Source organism: Callospermophilus lateralis, chromosome 2 (genome assembly GCF_048772815.1).
Source record: "Callospermophilus lateralis isolate mCalLat2 chromosome 2, mCalLat2.hap1, whole genome shotgun sequence".
NCBI lineage: Eukaryota > Metazoa > Chordata > Mammalia > Rodentia > Sciuridae > Callospermophilus > Callospermophilus lateralis.
The window spans coordinates 192,610,462-192,633,539 of record NC_135306.1 but is presented as its reverse complement, the minus strand read 5'-3'; the positions used below and the strand labels follow the sequence as shown (position 1 = coordinate 192,633,539).

General features: G+C 44.6%; 3 protein-coding genes and 1 non-coding gene across 4 annotated transcripts; 1 reads left to right on the top strand and 3 right to left on the bottom strand.

Annotated features, from left to right (window-relative positions):
- Positions 1 to 433: 433 nt before the first annotated feature.
- Ndufs3 (NADH:ubiquinone oxidoreductase core subunit S3) lies at positions 434 to 7,472 on the bottom strand. The gene is made up of 7 exons (XM_076847229.2): positions 7,365 to 7,472; positions 7,188 to 7,253; positions 5,658 to 5,755; positions 5,296 to 5,445; positions 2,932 to 3,057; positions 2,675 to 2,794; positions 434 to 674 (listed from the first exon to the last, which is right to left on the bottom strand). Exons 1-7 carry the CDS (start codon positions 7,426 to 7,428, stop codon positions 507 to 509), a joined length of 792 nt encoding a protein of 263 aa, XP_076703344.1. The 5' UTR covers positions 7,429 to 7,472; the 3' UTR covers positions 434 to 506.
- Positions 7,105 to 12,116, top strand: Kbtbd4 (kelch repeat and BTB domain containing 4). Its single transcript, XM_076847228.2, has 4 exons — positions 7,105 to 7,669; positions 8,456 to 9,073; positions 9,781 to 9,887; positions 10,530 to 12,116. The coding sequence occupies exons 2-4, from the start codon at positions 8,485 to 8,487 to the stop codon at positions 11,388 to 11,390; spliced, it is 1,557 nt and encodes a 518-aa protein (XP_076703343.1). The 5' UTR covers positions 7,105 to 7,669; positions 8,456 to 8,484; the 3' UTR covers positions 11,391 to 12,116.
- Positions 12,117 to 12,488: 372 nt separating this feature from the next.
- Trnav-cac (transfer RNA valine (anticodon CAC)) lies at positions 12,489 to 12,561 on the bottom strand. Its single transcript has one exon. It is a non-coding gene; the product is annotated as a tRNA-Val (tRNA).
- A 366-nt stretch (positions 12,562 to 12,927) lies between these two features.
- Ptpmt1 (protein tyrosine phosphatase mitochondrial 1) lies at positions 12,928 to 21,726 on the bottom strand. The gene is made up of 4 exons (XM_076844379.1): positions 21,347 to 21,726; positions 21,161 to 21,241; positions 14,944 to 15,135; positions 12,928 to 13,260 (listed from the first exon to the last, which is right to left on the bottom strand). The coding sequence occupies exons 1-4, from the start codon at positions 21,518 to 21,520 to the stop codon at positions 13,129 to 13,131; spliced, it is 579 nt and encodes a 192-aa protein (XP_076700494.1). The 5' UTR covers positions 21,521 to 21,726; the 3' UTR covers positions 12,928 to 13,128.
- Between the last annotated feature and the right edge of the window lie 1,352 nt (positions 21,727 to 23,078).

The window sequence follows — 23,078 nt, the reverse complement described above, 5'->3', positions numbered from 1 at the left end:
CTGGGGATGTAGTTCAGTGGAAAAATGCCCCTGGGTTCAATCTGGACTACTCAAATGGACTACTCAAAAACAAAAAAACAAACAACAAAGAAAACCAAAACAGAGCCAGGTGTGGTGGTGCATGCCTGTAATCCCAATGGCTTAGGAGGCTAAGGTAGGAAGATGGCGAGTTCAAAGCTAGCCTCAGCAAAAGTGAAGTGCTGAGCAACTCAGTGAGACCCTGTCTCTAAATAAAATGCAAAATAGGGCTGGGGATGTGGCTCAGTGGCCGAATTCAATCCCTGATACCCACCCCCCAACAAAAACAAACAAACAAAAAAAAACAGACTTGTAGCTTTGGTACATTCTAAGGGAGCAGAGAAACACCTTTGCCTGCACCTGCCTTTACCTGAGTCAAAGTGTCGCTCTACCCGTTATTAGCACACAAGAAGTGTGGAGTCTTATAGGAATTTATTTACACAATCATGGATAAGATGCTCTCCTTAATTCATAAGCCTTCCCTGGAGCTATTTGGCTTCAGGCTTCTTGTCTCTGGCTTCAAGCTTGAGAGTCTCAGGAGGCTGACGATAGGCAGGGAAAGCCTCCCAGGGGCTGTTCAGGTCAAACTTGCGGAACTCTTGGGCCAACTCCACTGGCTCAGCCACCACCCGCTTTACTTCATCATCATAGCGTAACTGCAGGAACAAAAGACAGGACTGAGTACTGAAGAACGTCTTGTCATGGCCACTAAGGAGCACACTTTCACGGGCCATGGGCGATTCCCCCAGCCTATCATCGTTCTCTGTCCTTGACTCCTACTCTAGCCTTTTTTGTCAACAAGTCTCCATACATATTTGTGTGACCTGTCACAATGCATCACACTCCAACAACCTGGTAAGTGGAATTCCCAGATGGTCTCCTACCACTCATGCACTTTAGCAACATTGAGACTTCCCTGTCGCCTGCCCCACCACAGTGTGAACTCTGAACCCTTTTCTAGAACTGACTCTGCTCATGCATTCTCATAAGATAATGGAAAGCATTTGTCCAGGATTGGGAGCAGCTGGTGGCTGAAAAGAGTAAACATAAACTGATAGACACAACTTCAGGCCTTCTGGCCTTGGTATTTCCACTGTCAGTATCTCAGAGCCAAGAGTGGTTGTGCAGGCTTGTAATGCATCGGCTTAGGAGGCTGAGGCAAGAGGATCACAAGGTCAAAGCTCGCTCCAGGAGCTGGGGATGTGGCTCAAGCGGTAGCGAGCTCGCCTGGCATGCGTGAGGCCCGGGTTCGATCCTCAGCACCACATACAAACAAAGATGTTGTGTCTGCCAAGAACTAAAAAATAAATATTAAAAAAATTCTCTCTCTCTCTCACTCTCTCCCTCTCTCTTTAAAAAAAAAAAAAAAGCTCGCTCCAGCAATTTAGCAAGACCCTAAACAAATCAGTAAGACTCTGTCTCTAAATAAAATACAAAAAGGGGCTGGGGATGTGGCTCAGTGGTTAAGTCCCTGGGACCAAAAAAAAAAAGTCTGAAGTCTGAAGTTAAACAAGGCATATTGGCTCATGCTTGTAATTAACATTTCTAAAAAAGCTACCTTGCTACAAACTTTATGTGTTTTTTTTTTCCCCCTTAAGGCTACCTTCCTGCTAATAGACAATCAGCAGTGCCACTGGGGGGAAAAAAAAATTTATTAAGTACTTTTTGTTATAGATAGACGCAACACTTTACTTATTTATTTTTATGTAGTATGCTGAGGATTGAACCCAGTGCCTCACACATGCTAGGCAAGCACTCTATCATTGAGTCACAACCCCAGCCCACTGGAATTCTTTATAAGACTCATGTAGTGACATATTACTGGTCCTGCCTCAGTGACTATTCATTTTTCTGTTTTTTCTTGGTAACGGCGATTGAACCTAGAGGCACTTAACTTCTGAGCCACATCCCCAGCCCTTTTTATTTTTTAATTTTGAGACAAGGTCTCACTAATTTGTTGAGGCTGGCTTTGAATTCTTGATCCTTTTACTTCAGCCTCCTGAATTGCTGGGATTACAGGTGTGTGCCACTGTGCCCAGTTTGGTGGCTGTTTGTGAGGATTAGACATTTAGCATCTTCCCTGCCAAATGCCTTATTGAAAATCTAGGGCAAGGAAAAATAATGCTCTACTTTCAGGAATTGGGGGCAGACTCTTCTTTTTTATTTGCGGGGCGGGGTGGGGGGGTACTCAATCACTGAGCCATATCCCCAGCCCTATTTTATATTTTACTTAAAGACATGGTCTCACTGAGTTGTTAGTGCCTTGCTTTTCCTGAAGTTGGCTTAGAACTCCTGACTCAGCCTCCCAAACTGTTGGGATTACAGCCGTGCACCACTGTGCCTGCCAGATTGTTCTGAAGTCTGCTTTCATCATTAAAATGATTATTATAATAATAGCCACCATCAACTGATATTTAGCACACTTAAAACACCCAGCTTCACACATACATCATTTAATGCTCACCATACATCATTTAAGCTATTATTGTCCCTACTGTACAGAAAATAGAATCATAATTAAATTAAGTACCTTGCCCCAGATTACAAAAATGAAGCTAGGATTTGAATCCAGAGCCCACCCACACAGATCCTACCATCTCCACTATTCCCTGTGAGTCCCTCCCTAAGGCTAGCACCCCAATTTCAAGGCTCTTACCTCAACATAACCAGACAGTGGGAAGTCTTTCCGGAAAGGATGTCCCTCAAAGCCATAATCTGTCAGGATCCTTCTTAGGTCAGGGTGGTTAGCAAAAAAAACACCAAACATGTCCCAGATCTAGGAAAAAAAAGAGGCTCTCAGGCAACCAGTCCACAGGGCCTACAATAGGGGAAAGGAGCTACATTACAGCCCAAGTTTCAACCAATTCAGCAACTCTGGCCCAGAGGCAAGGCCCATCATATCCACCAACTCACCTCCCTCTCATACCAGTTGGCTGCCTTATACACAGAGACTGTGGACTCAATTGGTGTCAGCTCATCTGTATAGGTCTTCACACGGATCCGTGAATTGAAGCGCAGAGACAGCAGATTGTAGACAATCTAGGGAGAACAGAGGGAACTAGAGGATGAAGAAGGGCATAGTTTGAGGGGTCTCAGATGAGAGTCTCTGGGTAAACATTAGCTATAAGGATTCAGGGTAGGTTAGGGTTTCACCTGTGACCCTGCTTTCTGTTTTGAAGTTCAAAACGTCAAGCTGTCCCTATGCTTACAACAACTTGCAAAGGCACAGGCCATAGTGTGGCTAGGCATGTCAGCATGCCTGTCTTTGCTTGTGCTACTCTTTGTTTGGAAGATCTCTCTGCTCTACCTGCCCCAAATCCTCATGAGGCTAATTTCTGGTATTCTTCTCATCTGTTAAGATTCAGCATAAATATCCTCTTGAAAAGAAGCCTTTCAGACAGTGCCCCGCCTGTTTCTAAAGTATCCCTCTACCATCCTATGTACTACAGATTACTACTTTAAGTTACAAACCTTTTGCTAGGTGTGGAGGATAGATACTAGATGTTCTTTCTCTTTTCCAGGGTCTGGCACATAGTAGATGAATAGAAAATACTAATTGTTAATTGTATTGAGAATGTGTGTGCTAATAAGTCACCTACACCATCTCATTTGATCCTGACAACCACCAGACATTATACAAACAAATTCATACTTTTTTTTTTTTTTTTTTTGGCAGTACTAGAGATTGAATCCAGGGCCATGCACTTGCTAGACAAGTACTCCAGTAATAAGTTATATTCCCAGCTCTTTTTTATTTTGAGGCAGGGTTTTACTCAGTTTCCTAGGCTGGCTTTGAACTTGTGATCCTTGTGCCTCAGTTTCTTGAGTAGCTTGTATTACAAGCATTTATCACCAAGCCTGGTTCTTTTATTTTTTTATTGGTACTGGGTATTGAACGCAGGGGCACTCGAATCAATGAACCACATCTCCAGCCCTATTTTGTATTTTTTTTAGAGACACGGTCTCACTGAGTTGCCTAGTGCCTTGCTTTTGCTGAAGCTGGCTTTGAACTTGCTATCCTCCTGTCTAAGCCTCCCGGAGCTGCTGGAATAATAGGCATGCACCACTGTGCCCCACCTGGCTCTTCTTTTTTAATTGCCTTTCTGATAATTCTCTACTGGGTTCCTTGCTGTAAGAAATTATACTTACCAGCATCCTGAAATCACTAAGATAAATCCTCCTTATCTAATATCACATCTTTAAAAAAAAATAAATATACATATACATATACATATATATATATGTATATATATATATATATATATATATATATATATATATATATATATATATATATTTTAGTTGTAGATGAACACCATTTATTTATTTGGTGCTGAGGATCAATCCCAATGCCTCATGCATGCGAGGCAAGTGCTCTACCACTGAGCCATAACCTCAGCCCTCACATCTTCTAACCTTACTAGTTAAAAAATATCCAAGGACAGCCATAACAGATCCTAATGAACCATATAACATCAAGTCCTGTGTGCAGGGAATGTTTTTGACATCTGAAATTGCTGGAAGCATAAAAGGTTTTCTTTTCTATGGCTTCAGCAGTGCCTCCAGACTTGTCCCACCATCACCTACACTTATTTTGCAGATGAGAAAACTAAAGCACTGGACATGGTGGTGCACACCTATAATCCCAGTGGCCCAGGAGGCTAAGGTAGGGGATTGCAAGTTCAAAGACAGCCTCAGTAACTTGGTGAGGCCCTGAGTAACTTAGCAAGACCCTGTCTCTCAAATAGAGTGGGTACCAGGGTGTATGCTTATAGTTCCAGCTACTCAGGAGGCTGTGGTGGGAGAATCACTTCAACCAGAGTTTAAGATCAGTCTGGGCAACAAAATGAGACTCTGTCTACAATAAACAGTATGTTTGAGGTCACAAAGTCAAGTGATGACAGAGCCAAGATTCATACTTAAGGTCTACCTGACTCTAAAGCCCTGATTTAACTGCTGTGTTCTACTGAATGAATCAAACTGAAACTAGAGAGACTATGATTCCCATTGGTAGCTGTCACCTTGAATATATTATGTCCCCTTTCTTTTTTTCTGGATTGAACCTAGGGGCATTTTACAACTACAGGAGCTACATTCCCAGTTCTTTTTATTTTTTTATTTTGGGACAGTGTCTTGCTAAGTTGCTGAGGCTGGCTTCGACCTTGAGATCTTCCTGCCTCAGCCTCTTGAGCTGTTGGGATTATAGGATACCCCTATGCCAGACTCTGTCCCTTTCTCACCCTTATTCCCCAAAACTTCTCAAATTTCCTGACTGACCTCAAAACGATTTTGCCGAGTTGGTACATCCACTGCCGTCAGGTCAGCCAAGGATTTGAACTGTGCATTGGTGTGATCCCTGAGGAAAGTCAGCACTGGGATGACTCCATCAGGATGGATACAGATCTCTAACTCATTGAAGCAGGTCACCTACAGACACAGAAGGGAGGAAAGAAAAAGGAAATATCTACAGAGGAAGCAGCTAACTTCAGTTGGAATCACTTAGCTTAAAATAGAGAAAGAAGCTCAAGTTAGAGATGGAGAAATCTATGGTTTCTTTGAAACTAGGCTGCCCATTCCCATGTGCCCTGAAAACATGATTCTTTCTTGACCCAAACCCAAACAACTGTAGTGAATATTACCTGAACTTGTTGGACATACTTGGGCAGGATTTCAGCTACATACTCTCCAAAAGCTGAGAGCTGTTTGTGGGCCACATCGTTCTGTGGTCTGACTGTGGCTGGAAGGAAAAGGCGCATTTAACAGAGTGAAGAAGGCAGCAACCAGCTCTGCATCTATTCTCTTGGGTTTGTAAAGGGTGTCATCTTTCAGCAGGGCTCCCTACAGGAAGATGCACAAGAGCTGGGTGTGACAGCACAGGTCTATAATCCCAGTGGCTTAGGAGGTTGAGGCAGGAGAATTGCCAAGTTCAAGGCTAGCCTCAGCAACTTAGTGTCTCAAAATAAAAAATAAAAAGGGCTGGGTGTGTGACTCAGTGGTTAAGTGCTCCTGGGTTCAATCCCTGCACTACCCCCCCATACACCAAAAAAAGAAAAAAAAGGTGTAAGTGGAGAGTAGTTCTTCCAGAGTATAGGAAATGATGAAAAATTGGAGAAAAATGCCACCTCACCTACATAATACACTAAAAACTTATTACTGCAACTGTGGTGTTTGCCACTTCTTGAAACTATTCCATGCTCTTCCCTTTCTATACTTCTGCAAACACAGCATAGTGTCAGCTGTCCTACCAGACTAGAAACTCTTCAAGGACAGGAACCACACATTTGCTTCTCTTTATCTTCTTGGCCCTTAGCTTACTCCAGATTCTCATACTAAGAGCTTCAGGACTGACTGAAGAGCCCTCACAGATTACCTTGTGAACCCCATCTTCCTTTTTGGTGTGTGCATCAATAAGAAAACCTAGACCTAAACCAGAAAAGTTAGGTCTTCTATTTCCCAGTCTGCTTATGTTGACTGTAACATAATATCCAAATACTCATTCATACAAACCTAATCACTGGGCACTCACCCAGCATAGGCTAGGGAGAATGGTTAAGTGTCTTTGGCGGCAGGCAGACCAACTTTCTCTGTAACTCTGAACAAATGTTTTATTTATTTATTTGTTTATCTTCAGATGATGGGGATCCAACCAAAGTCCTTGGGCATGCTGGACAGGTGCTCTACCACCGAGGTACATTTCTAGCCCCAGACCCTGGGCAATTTAGTTATCTGGACTGTTTCCTGATTCATAAAATATGTTCAGTTAAATACAGTCTACCTCATAAAGCTGTTGTGAGGACCAAATAACATTATTCATAAAGGCTTGGTATGCCTGATACGCAGTGAGCGCCCAATTAACTTGAAAGCTGCTGTTGTTACTGGGCTCTGAGGTCCAAAAGTTAGATCTTCTGCCCTCAAAGAACTGTCAACTTAATCAGAGAAAAGAGGATCCTGAAAACGGACAAAGGAGGAAGGCCACTAACAGGTCTATAGCACAGGGAGAGCTCGATTCTGCCTGTCGGTTAGAAACCATGGCAATCAGGTCTCCAAGGACAAGCAGAGATTTGCCAGGAGAACACAGAAGGACATCCTAGGCAAGGACAAGTATCTGACCAAGGATACGAAGGGACCCGCTAACAGTCTGGAGAAAAGCGCTGCCCGCACATACTCACGGCGCGTGTCGGCCGAGGCGCTCTCCCTCCTCACCCGCTGCAACAGCACAGACGGTCGTCCAGCCCCTGCACAGGGAGATAAAAGGCACAGACGCGTAGGGTGAGGCTTGAGAAGTTCTTTGTGCTGGAGGCTCCACTAATTCTGACCCTGACCTCAGCCTGCTGCCCGCTGCTCACCCCTGGCCACCGCTGAAGCCCCCAAGAGTCCCCGCCACCAGACCCTGGCCGCCGCGGCCGCCATGTTCCTCGGATACAAACCAGGCTGCCAAGGGAAGGGCTTTTAGGACACGGAACCCCAAGGGCACGGAACGGAAGCGGAAATGTGCAACAAATCTTCTTCCGGGCGGTCGTGGGGTCGGAAGCAGGGGTTCCGGGATGAAAGGAGGGAACGCAGGTGAGAAAACAAGACCGGCTAGTCGGGAAACCCTAGGCCGCTGAGGCAGAAACTGAAGACACGGCGAAGACGCTGAAGCACCGGACTGGTGAGAGAAGGGATGGTTATTCTGAGTTCTACCTTCCATACCCCTCCCCCGCTCCCCGAGCCAAGCTTTTGAGGAGAGAGGGCGGGTGGGTGGGGGTCCGGGGGTGGGGAGAACAGTTTCCCTAGCGACCGTTTCCCAGGCGACTCCAGGTGGAACAGACACAACACTGGGCATGGGCGGCCTCGTGCCCCTAGTTGGGGTCAGCTGGGCTCTGTCTCAAGCTCTGGAACGAAGCTTTAGAGATTCATTAGGGCGAGCGGGTAAAGGAGGAACAGAAACCCAGAAAAGAGAAAAAGTGAGGCTGATGAGTGTCCCAGGCCAAGCCTCATGTAGGAGTGTCTGAACTCCATGTGCAGGGGAAGAGGGAAACTAGCCTCAAGGAGGTGGCCAGGTTCCCCCCGCCCCCAACCTGGTTTTGCATCCTCTTACTAATTTTATGCCCATGGTATTTAGATATTAAGGGGTTTGAGATCATAAGCTTTCTCCAGACCCTTGCTTTCATGTGTTAACCTAAATCCCAAGTCTTCTGTTACATTATGGAGAGGAATAGTCAGTGTTCTCTCAGACAAAACATCAGAAGTTTGAGCTTTTATTGATTTCAACAGGGGAAGGGTACCACAGATTAAAATGAACCCAGCTTTGGTTGAAGGAGAGGCCAGTATGGACTAAGGCCAGTCTGGACTCCCTTTGCTTTCAGTTTTTCCTTTTCCCTCTCTGAGTGGGACAATTGGGTTCACAGACTAGGGTGTGATTTCCCCAAGTTACTTAAGGTAGGTTGCTTTGCAGACAGCTGGCAGAGAGAGAAGTTGGCTACGATGGAATCACCAGAGGAGCCTGGAGCATCCATGGATGAGAACTATTTTGTGAACTACACTTTCAAAGATCGGTCCCACTCAGGACGGGTGGCTCAAGGCATCATGAAACTATGTCTAGAGGAGGAGCTGTTTGCTGATGTCACCATTTCAGTGGAAGGCCGGGAGTTTCAGCTGCACCGGCTGGTCCTCTCGGCTCAGAGCTGCTTTTTCCGGTCCATGTTCACTTCCAATCTGAAGGAGGCTCACAACCGGGTGATTGTGTTGCAGGACGTCAGTGAGTCAGTTTTCCAGCTCCTAGTTGATTACATCTACCATGGGACTGTGAAACTTCGAGCTGATGAGCTGCAGGAAATTTATGAGGTGTCAGACATGTATCAGCTGACATCTCTCTTTGAGGAATGTTCTCGGTTTTTGGCCCGCACAGTGCAAGTGGGAAATTGCCTTCAGGTGATGTGGCTGGCAGATCGGCACAGTGATCCTGAGCTCTACACTGCAGCCAAGCACTGTGCCAAGACTCACCTGGCCCAGCTGCAGAGCACAGAGGAATTTCTCCATTTGCCCCACCATCTACTCACTGATATCATCTCAGGTAAGTATAGGGAGGGGGCACATCATACCCAGTTACTTGGGTATGATGTTCAGATTGTTTTAGTTCAAGACAAAGGAACTCTCAAACTTTCTGCTCTTAATTTATACTATTATCCCCAGGGGGAATGTAGATTGAAGTTGAGAATCAGTGTGGCCACAATTAGAGACAGAGTGCCTTAGAGAAGCAGCACTTCCCCATTAAAGGCAGTGGGAAATCTGTTCTGTGCTTAAGTGTTCTCATCTCTCCTGTACTTTGCACATGCCTGTGAGACTAGTTTCCTAAGTCAATTGATGATGAACCAAGAAATCTAAGATAAACTTTTTTAGTAAAAGTCCTGACCCTGCAACTGAGATAAAATCACACTTTAGGTGTGAGGGCTTCACCCTCACAACTCGTAGGTTGCTTCCATGGCAAATAGGAGCATATCAAGCCAACCATTTTAATTTTAAAAAATGAGGCAAAGGTCTGGGAGTGTAGGTCAATGGTGGGCTCTTGACTAGCATGTGTGTAGTCCTAGGTTTGATTCCCAGCACTGCAAAAAAGGCAAGGCAATTGTCAGTTTAATTTCACACATATGTACGTGTACACATACATACACACAGTGCTGGACGAATAAACTGGATCACATCTTTAAAATCTCTTGCTCTGAATTTCTGTTTCAAATTGTCCGACTGTTATTGACCATGCTTTTCCTTTGGCTCTTACAGATGGTGTTCCATGTTCCCAGAACCCAACAGAAGCAATAGAAGCCTGGATCAATTTTAATAAAGAGGAAAGAGAGGCTTTTGCAGAGTCACTTAGGACTAGCTTGAAGGTAAGGCAGATTTCTTAAGAATTGGGGCACCAGCCAGGTACTGTGGCACACACCTATAATCCTGGCAACTAGGGAGGCTGAGTCAGGAGGATCACAAGTTTGAGGCCAGCCTCAGCAACTAAGCATGACCCTAAGCAACTTAGCAAGACCCCATTTAAAAGGGGGGGAGGGGTGCTGAAGATAGAGCTTAGTGGTGAAGTGCCTTTGGGTTCAATCTCCAGTATCAAAAAACAAACAGAATTGGGCACCTAAATCTCCATACATTCCAGCCATCACCTGGCCTGGCCTCTTTCATGACTATTGAATAAATTGTCTATTGCTTGAAGTTGCTATGATAGGGAGAGGAGATCCCAGAAGCCACCAATCTATGAGCTTCAAAAGCTCAAGTGAACTACTTTCATCATTTGGTTAATAATCTTTTGTCTGAAGCACAATTTATGATAGTTTTTTAAAAGCTGCAAGAGTGAGTGGTACAACAGATTCTCTACCTCAGCATCAAATGCCTGAGAGAGTAATTAGAGGAGTCAGGAAGGCCAATGGTGATTGGAGGGGAGTAGGTTACAAAAGGATATGAGAGGCTCAGAACTTAGATACTTGTCTCATTGAACTGACATGTCATTATAATTTTGATTTTGGCAACAGGAAATTGGGGAGAATGTGCACATTTACCTTATTGGAAAAGAGTCATCCCGTACCCACTCGTTAGCTGTGTCCTTACACTGTGCTGAAGATGACTCCATCAGTGTAAGTGGCCAAAATAGCTTGTGCCACCAGATCACTGCAGCCTGCAAGCATGGTGGAGACTTATATGTGGTGGGAGGTTCCATCCCAAGGCGCATGTGGAAGTGCAACAATGCCACCGTTGACTGGGAGTGGTGTGCACCTTTGCCCCGAGACCGGCTCCAACACACCCTGGTGTCTGTGCCTGGGAAAGATGCCATATATTCACTGGGTGGCAAGACACTGCAAGATACCCTCTCAAATGCAGTCATCTATTATCGGGTAGGTGATAATGTATGGACAGAGACAACTCAGCTAGAGGTGGCTGTGTCAGGGGCCGCTGGTGCCAATCTCAACGGAATCATCTACTTACTAGGGGGAGAGGAGAATGACCTGGACTTCTTTACCAAACCTTCCCGACTTATCCAGTGCTTTGACACAGAGACAGACAAGTGTCACGTGAAGCCCTATGTACTACCCTTCGCAGGCCGCATGCATGCAGCAGTGCACAAGGATCTGGTGTTTATTGTGGCTGAAGGGGACTCCCTGGTGTGCTACAATCCCCTGCTAGACAGCTTCACTAGGCTTTGCCTTCCGGAGGCCTGGAGTTCCGCCCCATCTCTCTGGAAGATCGCCAGCTGCAATGGGAGCATCTATGTCTTCAGGGACCGATACAAGAAGGGAGATGCCAACACCTACAAACTCGACCCTGCCACTTCAGCTGTAACTGTCACTAGAGGCATTAAGGTGCTGCTTACCAATTTGCAGTTCGTGTTGGCCTAAGGTGGTGACAGGAAGAGCAGCTGACTCCTTCACCCTCCCTTTTTCAGACTCCTCTCTAAACTCAAAATTCCCTGAGCCCCAATTCAGAGTTATATGTTATTCTGGGCAGCACCTCATCTCTTCCTTGAACACATAGGATGTTTTGTTTGGGTATTTTGAGACTGTTGCTGTAGAGCTGGCTGCTTGAACTGAGAGGTGGCCAGCCTGTTCTCTGCCATCCCCACTGATCCTATGCCTCATTACAGATTGCTTAGTGTGACCTTTTTCTCAGACCTTAGGCACAGCCTCCCCTCTTTACCTAATCAATGTAAAATAGGAGCACCTCATCCCAGGGTGGAAGGAAAGATTCCCATCCTTACTTTTTCTATAGTCTATGAAGTGGCTAGTTGATCATTTTACCACAAAGAATTAGGTGTTAAGTTTTCCTTTAGGCTTTGGATGGGAAAATGGACTTAGCTAAGGGTGTATTTCACCAGCAGGGGTCAACTCTAGAATTTAAGACGTTCCTTTTATCATTTTCTCATCTTCTGTCAGAAAAAGCAACTTTGGTTTTATTTTTGGCTTACTCCAATGGGTAAGCTAGAAAGTAGAAAGAATTATTTCTGATTAATAGCAGAAACTTGTTTTTCAGACTCAAATATATAAGGTCTCTGCTCTTTTAAAAGCTCTAAGCTAAATCAAGAGCTAGGAACTAACTGTTCATACAAATAAAAGTTTTTGAAAGGATATGTGCATCTGTGTTGAATCCTGAGGGGTGACTTCCTAAGAAGAACTAGTTACATACCCATACATTTATTTTTTTGGTGGGGGGGTACCAGGGATTGAACTCAGGGGCACTCAACCACTGAGCCACATCCCCAGCCCTATTTTGTATTTTATTTTAGACACAGGGTCTCACTGGGTTGCCTAGCGCCTCGCTTTTGCTGAGGCTGGCTTTAAACTCATGATCCTCCCGTCTCAGCCTCCTGAGCTGCAGGGATTACAGGAATGCACCACTGTGCCCAGCATACCCATATCCATGTATTTCTAAATCAGCAATCCTGCCTGCATCCCATGCATTCTTCTTCTTCTTTTTTTTTTTTAATTTTTTTTTTTTTTTGGTGGTGCTGGGGATTGAACCCAGGGCCATGTGCATGTGAGGCAAGCACTCTACCAACTGAGCTATATCCCCAGCCCCCCACCCACCCTCGTGCATTCTTTTTTACATACTCCAGAAGTGTGAGGGATGCCCCCACAGGGCCAGTAAATTTGGGGTTCTGACAGTAGCAAAAAGCCAGAGCTGAGTATTTTTTCCTTTTTCTACAGTTAAATGTCTTTTTATGATATTAAAGTATAATTTTAGGTACATAATAGATTTTTGTTGAAATGAATATTTCTTGGTGCTATTAAAGAAAACAAGATTTAGGGGCTGGGGTTGTAGCTTAGTGGTAGAGCGCTTGCCTAGCACGTGTGAGGCACTGGGTTGGAGCCTCAGCACCACATAAAAGTAAATATAAAAAGGTATTGTGTCCATCTACAAAAAAAAAAAAAATGTAGATACACTAAGTCTTCCTCTGTAGGCATATAACAGCGTTAATTTAGGAAAATAAGACACAAGAAAATTGTCCCCTACTTAGTACATTTCTGTTCCGTTAAGTCTGGGCTTAAGCCCTTTTGGTCCTATACAACTTCTTTATTCTGAATCAAGCAGCATTGTTTAGTTCTTTCAAATCCACACATTTCATAGCTTTCATAAGTGTCATCTTGCTGCTCTTGTAGAAATCTCCTTGTGGAACTCTTTGAGAATTTCCAGCTGGCCAGGTCTGACGTAGATGTGGGACCGGATCTTGGAAATGGCTCTGACAGCCTCCTCTGGGCTATAGTTGTGTACCTAAAGTAGATGGTTGGGAAATCAACAGAGAAAGAAAGGGTCAGATGTTCAGATGCCCTGGACCTATGGGGGTGTTGAAGGACTCCTAGAATTCCTTTTTTCAGAAAAGTCCATTTGAGCTGGGTGCAGTGGTACATGTCTGTAATCCCAGTGGCTTGGGAGGCTGAGATAGGAGGATCATGAGTTCAAAGCCAGCCTCAGCAAAAGTGAGGCACTAAGCAACTAAGTGAGACCCTGTCTGTAAATAAAATACAAAATAGGACTGTGGCTCAGTGGTTGAGTGCCCCTGACTTCAATTCCCTGTATCCCCACCAAAAAAAAAAAAAAAAAAAAAAAGGCCATTTGAGGAGGGGTGTTAAAAATCATGCTGTATTACCAGTGTGATACTTGAGGCTGAAGCAAGAGGATCACTTGAGCTCAAGGCTAGTCTGGGCAAGATAGCAAGACTCTATCTCAACAAAACAACCCCATACTCCACGTATGATAAATGGAGAGCACTTTAATCATCTCAGTCAACCAGGCCCACAATAGTATGCCAATTCTTATGCTTCCAAACTCTGGAAAAAGGTTAAAGGTGAAGCTGAGACCCTAATCTCAAAACTGCCTAGGCCTCATCAATATCCTAAGTTCTGAGCTGAAATTTTAGAAGAATTTCTAGGATGGGCTGAGGGTGTAGCTCAGTAATAAGGTGCGTGCTTAGCATACACAAGGCCCTGGGTTCAATCACCAGAACCACCAATAGAAATTTATAGTAAAGAGTATAAAATGGGTATTTTTGTTTTTTGTGTTACTGGGGATTGAACCAGGTGCTCTACCACTAACCTACATCCCCAGTCCTTGAGTACTGTTTATAGTCATTTACTCACCAGTCCACAGTGACACAAAACTAGACAGATTACCACATTTCCTTTGTCCTTTGTCCACATGACTTAGAAAATACTGTGTAGGGGCCAGACTGGTAACAAAAATGAGTGTTTTTTATTTATTTTGAAACAAGGTCTTGCTGTGTTGCTTGGGCAGGTCTTGAACTGGGCTCAAGTGATTCACCTGCCTCAGTGTAACAAGCAGCTGGTCCTACAGGTACATGCCACAGCATGTGTTAAAATATTTTTAAGCATCCTACTGCTAGTCAGCAAATAGGTAAAATTTGGTTTGGATACTCTCTTTCTAGAAATTAATGTTCAGGGGCATTTAAACCACTGAGCCACAACCCCAGCCCTGTTTATTTTTTATTTTGAGGAAGGATCTCACTGAGTTGCTGAAGCTGGCCTCAAACTTGTGATCTTCCTGCCTCAGCCTCTCAACTTGCTGGGATTACAGGCATGAGCCACCACACCTGAGACTCAAGAAATACTTGAAGAAACCTGAGTACTATAGACCTGAAAGTGATTAGCACTAATATTATCTATAGTACTCGAGCTTCATACCACATTTATTTTGAGGAAACTAAACATCAGAGAGGAGAGTCCAACTTTTTGTGCTTTGGCAGGTGTCAGAGCCAAAGGTTAGCCTATCCATGAATCTCAGGTGCTTTGCATGACACCACACCACCTACAGACAGCCTATTATTGGGTAATGGTTCCCCCCAGCAAGGCCTGCCAGTAACCATACTATTGAACTTCTGGAAGTCTACTATAAAAGAGATCAGTCCAGAAATACCTGCATCATCCAAAAAAAAAATACCTGCATTAGATATGCTGCAACCATAGTGGCACTTCTGGAGCGTCCAGCTTTACAATGCACGTAGACACAATGGCCCAATGACTGGTACTTCAGTGCAAAGCGAACTCCTCTGTGGAGGTTGGCCAAGGTGGGGATCCCAGTCATGTCGACTGTGCTGAGCCGCAGCTGCTCAACTCCTACTCTCTTCCACTCCTGAAATCAGGTCCACCAGCATAAAAGAGAGAATGAAAGAAACCTGATGTGGTCAGCATGAAGAGGGTCTGTCTCCCAAGGGACAGCAAAGCAACAGGAAATTTAAAGGTTTACTACAATGTGAATATACTCTTTTCTATTTTCTAAAAAAGAAATTTTTTAATAGAAATGCCCTTAAAATGGCTGACTACATGGCTGGTCTTTCACTTAACAGCTATGCTGCTGAGTTAGAACTGTGTCCCAGATTTAAAGTATTTTCTTTTGTGTGTGTGGTCCTGGGGATCAAACTCAGGGCCTTGCACCACATGCTAGGCATGCAGTCTGCCACTGAGCTACCTACCCAGCCCTTAAACTATTCTTTCTTCTTTTTTTTAAGTTGTAGATGGACACAAAATCTTTATTTTTATGTGGTGCTGAGGATCAAACTCAGGGCCTCAGACCTGCAAAGTTAGTACTTTGAGCTATAGCCCCAGCCCCATTTTCTTCTTTTTAAAATAACTTTCTTTTGCTTATTTTCTTTTTTTTAAATTTGTAGATGGACACAATACCTTTATTTTATTTATTTATAGGTAGTCCTGAGGATGGAATCCAGTGCCTCCTGTACCAGGCAGGCACTCTACCCCTGAGCCACAACCCCAGCTCCAAACTATTTATTTATTTATTTATTTTTTGTGGTGCTGAGGATTGAACCCAGGGTCTTGTGCGTGCTAGGCAAGCACTCTACCACTGAGCTATATCCCCAGCACTCTTTTTTTTTTTTTTTTTAATAGTTTTTTAGTTGTAGGTTGTAGAAGGAATCAATCTTTTTTTTTATTTACTTATTTTACACATATGAGGCAAGTGCTCTACTGCTGAGCTACAACTCCAGACCCTTATTTATTCATTTATTTTTATGTGGTGCTGAGGATAGAACCCAGTGCCTCACACATGTGAGGCAAGCCCTCTACCACTGAGCTATAGCTCCAGCCCCCTCTTTTTTGGGTAGCAGGGACTGAACTTAGGGGCACTCTGACCACTGAGCCACATCCCCACCCCTATAAAATACAAAATAGGGTTGCTTAGTGCCTTGCTTTTGTTGAGGCTGGCTTTTTTTTTTTTTTTTTTTTTTTTTTTTAGTATTTATTTTTTAGTTGTAGTTGGATACAATACTTTCATTTTTTTTATTTTTATGTGGTACTGAGGATAAAACCCAGGGCCTCACACATGCTAGGCGAGCGTTCTACCACTGAGCTGGCTTTGAACTCGAAATCCTCTTGCCTCAGACTTCCAAGCTGCTGGGATTACAGGTGTCTGCCACTGCGCCTGGCCAAAACTACTCTTAAAGTACTCTTTAAACCAGGTGCAGTGGTGCATGTGCTTGTAATCCTGTTAATTCAGGAGGTTGAGGCAGAATTCCCAAATTCAAGGCCAGTCTCAGCAACTTATCTAGACCCTGTCTTAAGATAAAAATTTTTTAAAAGTTGGGTTGTAGACATAGCTCAGTGGCAGAGTGGAGTGCTTACCTAGCATATGAAAGGCCCTCTGTGCAATGCCCCAATACCCCCAAACAACAACAAAAAACCCAACCTGAAAGAACCAGATGCTAACCAACCAGTTATTTAGCTGGGTGTGATGGTACATGCCTGTAATCTCAGCTACTTGGGAAGTGGAGGCCGGCCAAAAGATAGCAAGGCCAGCCTGGGCAATTTAGACCCTACCTCGAAAATAAAAGAATGTAGCTTAGTGGTAGCATACCCCTGGGTTCAAAATCCAGTATAAAAAAAAAAGCATGGCAGGTAGGATGTAGCTCAGTAGTAAAGGGCCCCTGGGTCCAACCCCAATACTGCAAACTAAGTACCCTTCAGATATTTGACTCTTTAGCTGCAAAATATTGTATAAAATTTGGCTGCAAAAGTTATGGGGGTAGGGGAGGTAGCTCTAGGGGTAGAGTGTTTGCCTGGCCTGCACAAAGGTTTGGGTTTAATTCCCAGCACTAGTATACATCAAAAAAAAAAAAAAAAAAAAGCTTTTGCCTAATTTTGAAACCTGTCTAGAGAGTGATTCAGCTGCAGATTGAGGGTACTATATTTTATCCCAAGTATATACATTTTTACCACTTTTTTGAGGGATACATCTAAAAATAGGTTTATCATTTTAAAACTGAAACATATCTACTTGTGAAATATTATCACTTAAAAAGAAGAAATGGGAGAAATAAAGCTCTGTTAAACTGGGCAACTTTATATTTGCTTTAAGACTTCAGATATGCTCCAGCTACTCTTTTTGTATGTGTATGGCAGAGTAGTATTGAGGATAGAACTGAAGAGCTCACACATCCTCAGCAAGTGCTCCACCACTAAGCTACATCCCCAGTGCTTTTTCTTTTCTTTTCTTTCTTTCTTTTTTTAATTTGTTCTTTTTCCTTTTTATTTTGAGATAGGGTCTAAATTGCCCACACTGGCCTCTAACTTGCTATCCTGGCTTAGACACTGTAATCCAGCTACTCTTTATTAACCTCTTTTGTGAGTACCTGAGATTTTTATGACACTGAATGAAGGTCTGTATTTAATTCTACTTATAAAATTAACAAAAACTGAAAGAGTTTTGCAGCTGTAGCTTATGCATCAATTGCATCAGAAACACCTGCAGAGTTGCTAAATACTCAGATTCCTGGACCCCACCCTAAAGTTACTGAGTCAGAATCTCTGGGGGTTGTAAGTAGGAATATGCTATTTTAGCAAGATTGCCAGATGATTTTTAGGCATATTAAAATGTGAGAACCATTGCCTTGGAGATTTCTTTTCCCTGCAATAGTGGGATGGTATAGCTCCATTTTACAAATGTCAATGCCTCACATAGAAAGACAAACATATTTTGCAGATGTCCAGCAACTTCGGACTCCCCTTGCACCACAGGACTGACCCCAGTAGTGAACATTTACTGTTTTGGCTAATGACCCTCAAGGCCTTGTTGCAAAGTACTTTGGGAAATCCAAGGAGCTGTTATTCATGCTTTTTTTTTTTTAATATTTATATTCTAGTTTTAGGTGGATACAATATCTTTATTTTATTTTTATGTGGTGCTGAGGATTAAACCCAGTGCCTCAGAGGTGCTAGGCAAGCACTCTACCACTTGAGCCACAACCCCAGCCCCTTCCATTCCTTAAAATTTTACTGGTCAGGCAATGACAAACAGACTCCATTTTACCCTGAGACTCCATGTCATCTAAGAAATGCTTCTCCCATGAGAAATTTCCATCTCTGCCATCCTGATCCTGCTTAGCACACCCTGCTTAGAAACGCAAATGCTTCTGTTCTCGTACAATGTAAAATTGTTGGGAGCTGCCACGTAGGAACAAACTGGGTACCCCTTAGCCTTGAGCTATGAGAATGTGGAGATGTGGCAAGCCATGAGCTCTGAGCGCACAAAGTGGACTGAATCCACGTTGCCCGGGTTGGGTGCGCCTCACTCTGGTCTTTTTGCTCACTCTGCCTATGCTCCCCACACAGCTCATGAGATGGGCATGGCCTTCCTAGAGGTAATCAATCCGCTAGACTCAACCCCTGAAACCTGACCCCTTGCCTCATTTGAATGGCTTTCCCCTTTAGAAGGGTTCAGCATGTGTTCCCCTCTCTCTTTCCATGGACCCCTAAGATCAGAGGAGCTATCACAGGACCCAAAGAAAAAGGTATGTCTCTGTCTCTGTGTGATTATTTCGTGCCAGCCCAGTTCACCTGGAGTGACCTTGAGTGTTTAGTCATGGGACACAACATAAAATTGTTCTCTTTTTGGTTCCTATTTTTCTTGGACGATGTACCTTATCAGAATGATTGTATAGATATTAGTACACATTCTTCATCTTGTACTCAACTAGGCATTTTGACCCACTTCCCCTCTGCTTATGATTTTAGATCTCATGATGTTTGTTTATGGTTTTGAATCATAGCAACATCCACTTATGATTAATGTAGTTTTGGACTATAAAGGTGTACTCTAACCCTTGGAAGGGGTTGAAGAATGTAGACTTGCAGCCTGCCCTTTGGCTCACCAGATGGTGAATCCAGACCACCAGCCAGTAAATAAATGTCCCATCTTCTGCTTTAAGATAAGATCGACTCGGTGATTTATTGCAATCTCACCATAATAAAAATGTATGCCAAGAGGGGGTGGGTGTAGCTCAGTAGTAGAGGGTCCAATCCCCTGCACCATAGGCATGTCAAAAATATATGCCATGGCTGTTGTGGTGGCACACACCTGTAATCCCAGCAGCTCAGGAGGCTGAGACAGGAAGATCACAAGTTCAAAGCCAGCCTCAGCAACAGCAAGACATTAAGCAACTCAGTGAGACCCTGTCTCTAAAGAAAATACAAAATAGGACTGGGGATGTGACTCAGTGGTCAGAGTGTTCCTGAGTTCAATCCCCAGTACCAATAAATAAATAAATAAATAAATAAATAAATAAATAAACACACACACACACACACACACATATATATATGTGCGCCATGACTAATTCATACTAACATATACATGTGCACGTATGTGTGTGTGTGGTGCTAAGGACAAATCCAGGGTCACACATATGAGAGGCTAAATGTGCTCTCCCACTGAGCTACATTCTCAGCCACTAATTACACACACACACACTTTTTTCTTTTTCTCAGTACTAGGATTAAACCTAGAGATTCTCTACCACTGAGCTGCATCCCCAGCCTTTTTGAATTTGGAGTCAGGGTCTTACTAAGTTGCGAAGGCTGGGCTCAAACTATCAATCTTCCTGCCTCAGCCTCCTGAATCACTGGCTTATATATTTAAAATGTGAGTCACAAATTTAAAGTTTCAAAACAATTTGTAGGTTGGGCTGGGGTTGTGGCTCAGTGGTGGAATGCTTGTCTAGCATGTATGAGGCACTGGATTTAATCCCCAGAACCACATAAACAAAGAAACAATAAACAACATAAAGGTATTGTGACCATCTACTACTAAAATTATTTTTTAAAAAATTGTAGGTTGAAATTAACAGCATTTTCACTATCTGTATCAGTATAATAGAGAAAGATCATTGTTTAGTAACAATAGAGCAGCATTTACTAATAACCATTGTGGAAGGGTCCACAAGCAAGCATTCATATTTAATGAAAATTACATTTTTGACTGAACTTTATTATGACAGTATTTTGGAGTTCAATCCTAATCTCTAACATTTTAATATGGTAAAAATTCACCCAAATCAGAGCCAAATGAATGAACTCTTTTTAGCTTTTCAATGGATAATTTTATGACACATTTAGATGGTAAGAGTGTTGGGAGGGTGCTTTTCTTCTTACATTTGCTAGGGATTTCATCTTGAATGCCTCACAGTGCCTGACCCGTATTGAATACTTAATAAGCATTACATGGATGAATGATGGAATGAGCAAGGCACAGTTTTTGTCTTTCAATTTCAGTCACTGATTTTTTTATTTTTATTTTTTCATTTTTTAGGTACTGAGGATTGAGCCCAGTGGCTCTTAATATCCTCACCCCTTTTTTTTATCTTTTTAAAGTTTTTGTTTTGAGACAGGATCTTGCTAAGTTGCTGAAGTTGGTCTAGAACGTGAGATCCTCCTGCCTCCCTCCTGAGTTGCTGGGATTTTAGATGTGCATCATCACTGCCTCAGGCTCAGTTACTAATTTGAAAGGCAGAAATTAAGAATAAAATTTTGTGCATAAAGGGATTTTTGTCAACTTTACTTTTCCATCTCTTGTTTTGTTTTGAGATAGGGTCTCAAATGTTGCCCAGGCTGTCCTCCAACTCCTCTAGCCTCAGCCTCCCGAGTGCTGGGGCTTTCACATTTCTATCTCCAACTGCTGCAATTTGAGCTTGTAAAACCAGATTCTCCTCCCAAGGAGGCAAACAAGCTTGGGAGTTCTGTCTTGGAGCATGGTCATTGCCGCGTACTTCCTCCCCCAAACTTCTCCGGGTCTCCCAGACCTGGGGCGGTGGGCGAAGCTGGCTGGCAGGCGACCCCGCCCCAGCTCCTCCCCGGGGATCCGGACCCCTCACCTTTGAGGAGTTGCACAGGAACCTCGTCTCGTATTCCTCGTTCATGGTGATCACCCCGCGCACGTTCTCCTCCTGTATCAGCTGCCGAAGCAAAGAGCCGGCTCAGCAAGGGCCGCGGGGACCCGGGGTGGGCCGGGCCGCGAAGGGGCCGGCGGCGCGGAGGCCAGGCCCCGCCGCCCCGCTCACCTTGTGCGTCATGCCCCGCAGCGGCAGCGCGCCCAGCAGCACCGTGTGGTCGATTCGGTGGTACCAGTCGCGGTGCGCCGGACCCCGCACCTTCCCGCGAAACACCGTGTACAGCAGCGTCGGGTAGAAGAGCGCCCGGGCCAGGCCGGCCTGCATCCACGCGGAGGCCGCCATCCGGCCCCGCCCGGTCCGGCGCTGCGACGTGCCGCTCGTTCCCAGGCTCGAGGTCTGCGACCGCGAGGACAACGAGGGCGAGGTCTGCGGGCAGCCTGAGGCCTCGGGCTCCTCAGGAGCCAGGGTCCGGGGCTCGCAGCCCTGGGCTTGTGGGTCTTGGCCTGGGGCTCCCGGGGCGGGCTCCACGGCTCCGGAGGAGGGGCCGCCGGCCTCAGGGGAGGGACCAGGCTGTCGGAGTGAAGCAGATCCCCGGCGCGCAGCGCCCTGCGCTCCTGGGCCACTGGCCTGTGAGCCTGCGGCTTGCGAAACTGGGACCCTGCCTGTGGCCAGTGGTAGGCCCCCGGCGGCAGGGGTCGCGTCCCAGGTGAGGGGGCACGACCTCTGAGGGTGGAAGTGTGACCCAGCCGAAGGAGGAAGGGCACTGCCCCGACCCCGGCCGGAAGGAGGGGCAGTGATTCCAGGTGCCCCCTCCAAATAAAAGGGGAGACGAGATGAGGAAGGGCCTCTGCGGTGGGGTGGTGGCGCACGCCGGTGATCCTAGCGACTTGGCCGATGCAGGTGGATCTCAAGTTCAAGGCCAGCCTGGGCAATTTCTCTAAATTAAAAAAGGCGGGGGGGCAGGGATGTAACTCAGTAGTAAATCTCCCTGGGACAGTACAGGAAAAAGGGAAAGATGGGCTGGGGGTTTAGCTCAGTTGTTAGAGTGCTTGCCTCCCATGTGCAAGGCCCTGGATTGAATCCCCAGCAACACACACACACACACACACACACACACGCACGCAAACAAGGGAAAGGGAAAGAGAAAGAAAGAAAAGACTCATGGTCTAAGGGTGTAGTTCAGTGGTAAATCACTTGCCTGGCATGTGCCAGGTCCTGGGTTCCATTCCTTGTGTGGCAAAATCAAAACAAAAACCACCTTTTATAGCAGTTTTATTGAGATACAATTCACGGGCTGGGGATATAGCTCAGTTGGTAGAGTGCTTGCCTTGCATGCACAAGGCCCTGGGTTCAATCCCCAACACTACAAAAAAAAAAAAAAAAAAAAAAAAATACAACTCACATACTATAATAATTCAGCCATGGGCTGGGGTTGTGGTTCAGCAGTGGAACACTGAAGTGCACGTGTGAGGACCTGGGTTTGCACCACCTAAAAAAATAAATACATAAAATAAAGGTATTGGGTTCAACTACAACTAAAAAACAAATATTAAAAAAATTCACCCATTGGGCTGGGGATGTGGCTCAAGCGGTAGTGCCTGTGCGGCCCAGGTTCGATCCTCAGCACCACATACAAACAAAGATGTTGTGTTCGCCAATAAATAAATATTAAAAAAAAATTAAAAAAAAAAAATTCACACATTAAAAGTGTACAGTTTAATGGGTTTTGGTTGTTGCTGGGTTTTTATTTATTTTTGTTTGTTTGTTGTACATGGGAACAAATCCAGGGCCTTGAGCATGCTAGGCAAGAAAGCACTCTACCACTTAACTATGTCCCTAGCCTTAAAAGGTGAAAGATTTATGTAATCTAAAGACAAACCTGAGTGTTCAAAGGGTTTGG